Here is a 3,510-nt window from a genome sequence, read left to right on the forward strand (position 1 = left end):
GTAACATGAGAAGTCAGGTTCGACTTTCAATTCTGTAACTTTGAAATCCTTTTACATCTGTTTGTTAGTGGAGGATGATGCAGCTTATTATGCGGTGAGAGTTGCTGTGGTCTTCACCAATTCGTTGTGAGTTGAGCTGGGCTAACTAACCTTGTGTAACTAATAAACTATATAAACTATATGTATATGGTCTTACAAGCATATATAGATCAACACATTGAATTTGGAAGATAATAATTAATCATTAATAATGAGTTAGAATGTCTACTTGACAGTTTTTAGTATACGCTAATTTCTTTGTTAAAGAATAAAATTGAGTGAAAAAAATTCATTAAATTTATAAAGAATATGTGTATGTACATGATTTTTTTAGTAATTTTTTTCTATTAATAAAAGAAACAATCTTCACTTTTTATTGAAAGATATAATGCACCATATTATTATCCTTCCTTTTCAAAAGAATGGAGCCGGTAATATTTTATATTTTATATTCTTTTATGTTACTAATACATAGCAACTCTAATTTTATTCGGGTTCATATCATTAATGAACTAATAATTCTACATAAAGAGGGCATTCCCAACATTTAGTTCACAAATTACACTAAAAAAAAAATTAGTTGAGGATGAAGAAATAAAATACCCCATAGATATGATAGAAGCTAATAAAAACAAGTTGAAATCCAAAATCGTGATTAGTTTTCTTCATCAAGAGGGAGTAAAGTATGCGTACGGTCAATGAGAAAATGCTCATAGATGAAGCCTGCAAGGCCTCCACCAATAAGAGGCCCAACCCAATAAATCCAATGACCGGTCCAGTTACCCATGACCAATGCAGGCCCAAAAGATCTTGCTGGGTTCATTGAGGCCGCAGAAAAAGCCCCACCAGCGAGGATATTGGCCCCAACAACAAACGCGACTATTGTGGGTCCCTGTCCAGTAGGAACTCCCTTCTTGTGATCCACCATATTTCCATAGACAGTAAACAACAATGAGAAAGTCAACACTATCTCCCAAATCACTCCTTGACTGTACCCAACTCCACTTGCTAGAGTATGAACTGGAATTGCCTGCACATGCAAAATTTCATTCAGTAATGATTAATTAACACTTTGATGTTCTTTAATCATAATCATGTGTGGTCCTACGATAATTACATGTTTCCATGTTCTTTTATATCTCTATCATTTTTTATAAATTGTTGTTATAATAATGTAGGTTAAACATATATTGCTTATCTGGATCCTAAGATATATTATAATTAACAATGTGAAATTCAAAAAAAAAAAAAATGATCCCTTATGTCTACTTGGCTATTTTTTATTCAAATATATTATACGTACAAAAAAATTATTATTTTGTATAGAAATTCGAAATAAAATACTAAGTTTGTGTTTAGTCTGATATGATCGCCTACAAAATAGATCTAGAATTAAATTATTATAAAATTTTAAATATATTAATAGGGTAAGTTTAAATTCACTAATTAGTCTTATTAGTCTATCAAACTTGTCTAAACTTGTTAAAATATAAATAAATATATAAAAAAATTTTATCGTTAACAAAGTTATTGGCTATTTTAAATTTATTATATTTTATTATAATACTTTTGTATAATTTAAATACTTTAAAAAATTAAAATTTTTGTAAACAGTAAATTTGGTATATTATATATAAATATTTTTTATTAAAAGATAATTTTTAAATAATATATTTAATTTTTTATTTTAAAAAAATTATTAGGCTTTTTAATAAATTTTAGATTAAGTCAGACTCATTAATATAAAAGACCAGAATTATTACTTGAAAAAAAACCTATAGGAAGTGAAGCCTAGCCTAACCTACCTAGTCTGATGTCACTCTTAATAGAAATATGTATTTGGCATGTTATAACAAAAATTATTATACAAAACAACATAAGGTTAATTATTTTATTATGATTTATGTTAGGTTTAATTATTTTAATATTATGTTAGGTTTAATTATTTTAATGATTGATAATATATGTAAATTAATATATATATAAATATACAAAAGACATGACTGATTTTTTAAATTTTTAGTGTATATTACTTTTACTTTTTTGTCACCTTTATTTTCTTTTCCAGAATGTTTAATTTTGTGTTCATATAACTGACTTTCATTAATGGTCTTCTATAAACTTTATATACATATATATATACACGCTACGGAGAATACAAAAGAAAACTCACTCATTAATTTAGTCATTAATTAGCAATATGTAATCTATATTCTATACAAATTAACCTGTAATCCGAAAAAAAAAAACCTTGGAATTTTTATTTTCTAGTAAGTAAAAAGAGTTAGTTAGGCAAAAAAGCATGAAAATTGAAAAGTGGTTTACTAATTGAAAAAGACACTTTTGAGAAGAGAGGAATGACAGTGAAGAAATTGAAGTAGGGATCATTAATTACCAGTCCCCCGGAAAGGTAGCAAAGAAGGTAAGAAGCTGCTGTAGATGCTACCAACTGATCTATCCAATAAAGGACCGATCGGACCACCGTGATGTGCCCCCCGACCAGCAGCCCAAGGGTCACGGCAGGGTTGAGGTGCCCGCCGGAGATATGACCGGATGAAATCATCACAGCCACCACAAATGCACTTGCCACGGCCACAGCAACCAAACGCAATAGTGCATCTCCATCACTAAGCTTTTCTATATATTCAAGTTACCATTTTAAAAGTGAATCTTAAATATAATTTCAAGATTAACAAATCAAATCAAATTCTAAAAGCTAAGTTTAAATAATAACAAATTTATTATATATTCTATTGGTGGTGAAATGAAATGAGAAGATACCGGCGGCCATGGCGGAAGCAACGCCGGTGAAGACAAAGAGGAAGGTGGCTATGAACTCGACAACGAGGGCCCGAATGCAATCGGGTTGGGTAGCCTCTCGGGTGGTCCCTAGAGCGATTTTCGTCATGGCGGCTTTTACTCCTTTCTCTACTGAGAGAATGATGTTATGATAGCTCACTCACAAACCATGAAGAATTGAAGATCATTGTTAGTTTATTAGGAGCCAGCTCAGCATCAGATATTTATAGTAGCCAGTTAGTGAAGACTGAAGAGTTAGCTAGAGACCTGATAACTTACTATAGTTAGAATTCTGTTAGTACTTAGTAGTGAGTTAGGATTAAGAAAGGTTAGTAGTTAGCTGAGTTAATTCTAGCTAATTGTTGCATATATAATGAAGCATTTGTCCTTAAACGATGATTCGGTCTCTAAATTAATCTACCAAAAATTTTGTTGGTCATATTAATTAAAAAGTACATTTGTAAGTCAAATTGATATTAATAATAATTTAAATTCTGATTGCAGGATGACTAATAAGTAAATCGAGTTTACTTGATATTAACTCTTAATGATCATTAATCCCACTACAAGAAATAAGGGGTTTAGCCACAAAAAAAATTGTAGCTCAACTCGAAGATAACTGTAGCAACTATACATTGGCCACGAAAGAATATTTGTGGCTAATCGGGGGGT

General features: G+C 30.4%; 1 protein-coding gene across 1 annotated transcript; it reads right to left on the reverse strand.

Moving 5' to 3' along the window:
* Positions 1-474: 474 nt before the first annotated feature.
* Positions 475-3,141, reverse strand: LOC130956122 (aquaporin TIP4-1-like). Its single transcript, XM_057883156.1, has 3 exons — positions 2,821-3,141; positions 2,435-2,676; positions 475-1,069 (listed from the first exon to the last, which is right to left on the reverse strand). The coding sequence occupies exons 1-3, from the start codon at positions 2,945-2,947 to the stop codon at positions 695-697; spliced, it is 744 nt and encodes a 247-aa protein (XP_057739139.1). The 5' UTR covers positions 2,948-3,141; the 3' UTR covers positions 475-694.
* Between the last annotated feature and the right edge of the window lie 369 nt (positions 3,142-3,510).

Source organism: Arachis stenosperma, chromosome 10, assembly GCF_014773155.1.
Source record: "Arachis stenosperma cultivar V10309 chromosome 10, arast.V10309.gnm1.PFL2, whole genome shotgun sequence".
Classification (NCBI taxonomy): Eukaryota; Viridiplantae; Streptophyta; class Magnoliopsida; order Fabales; family Fabaceae; genus Arachis; species Arachis stenosperma.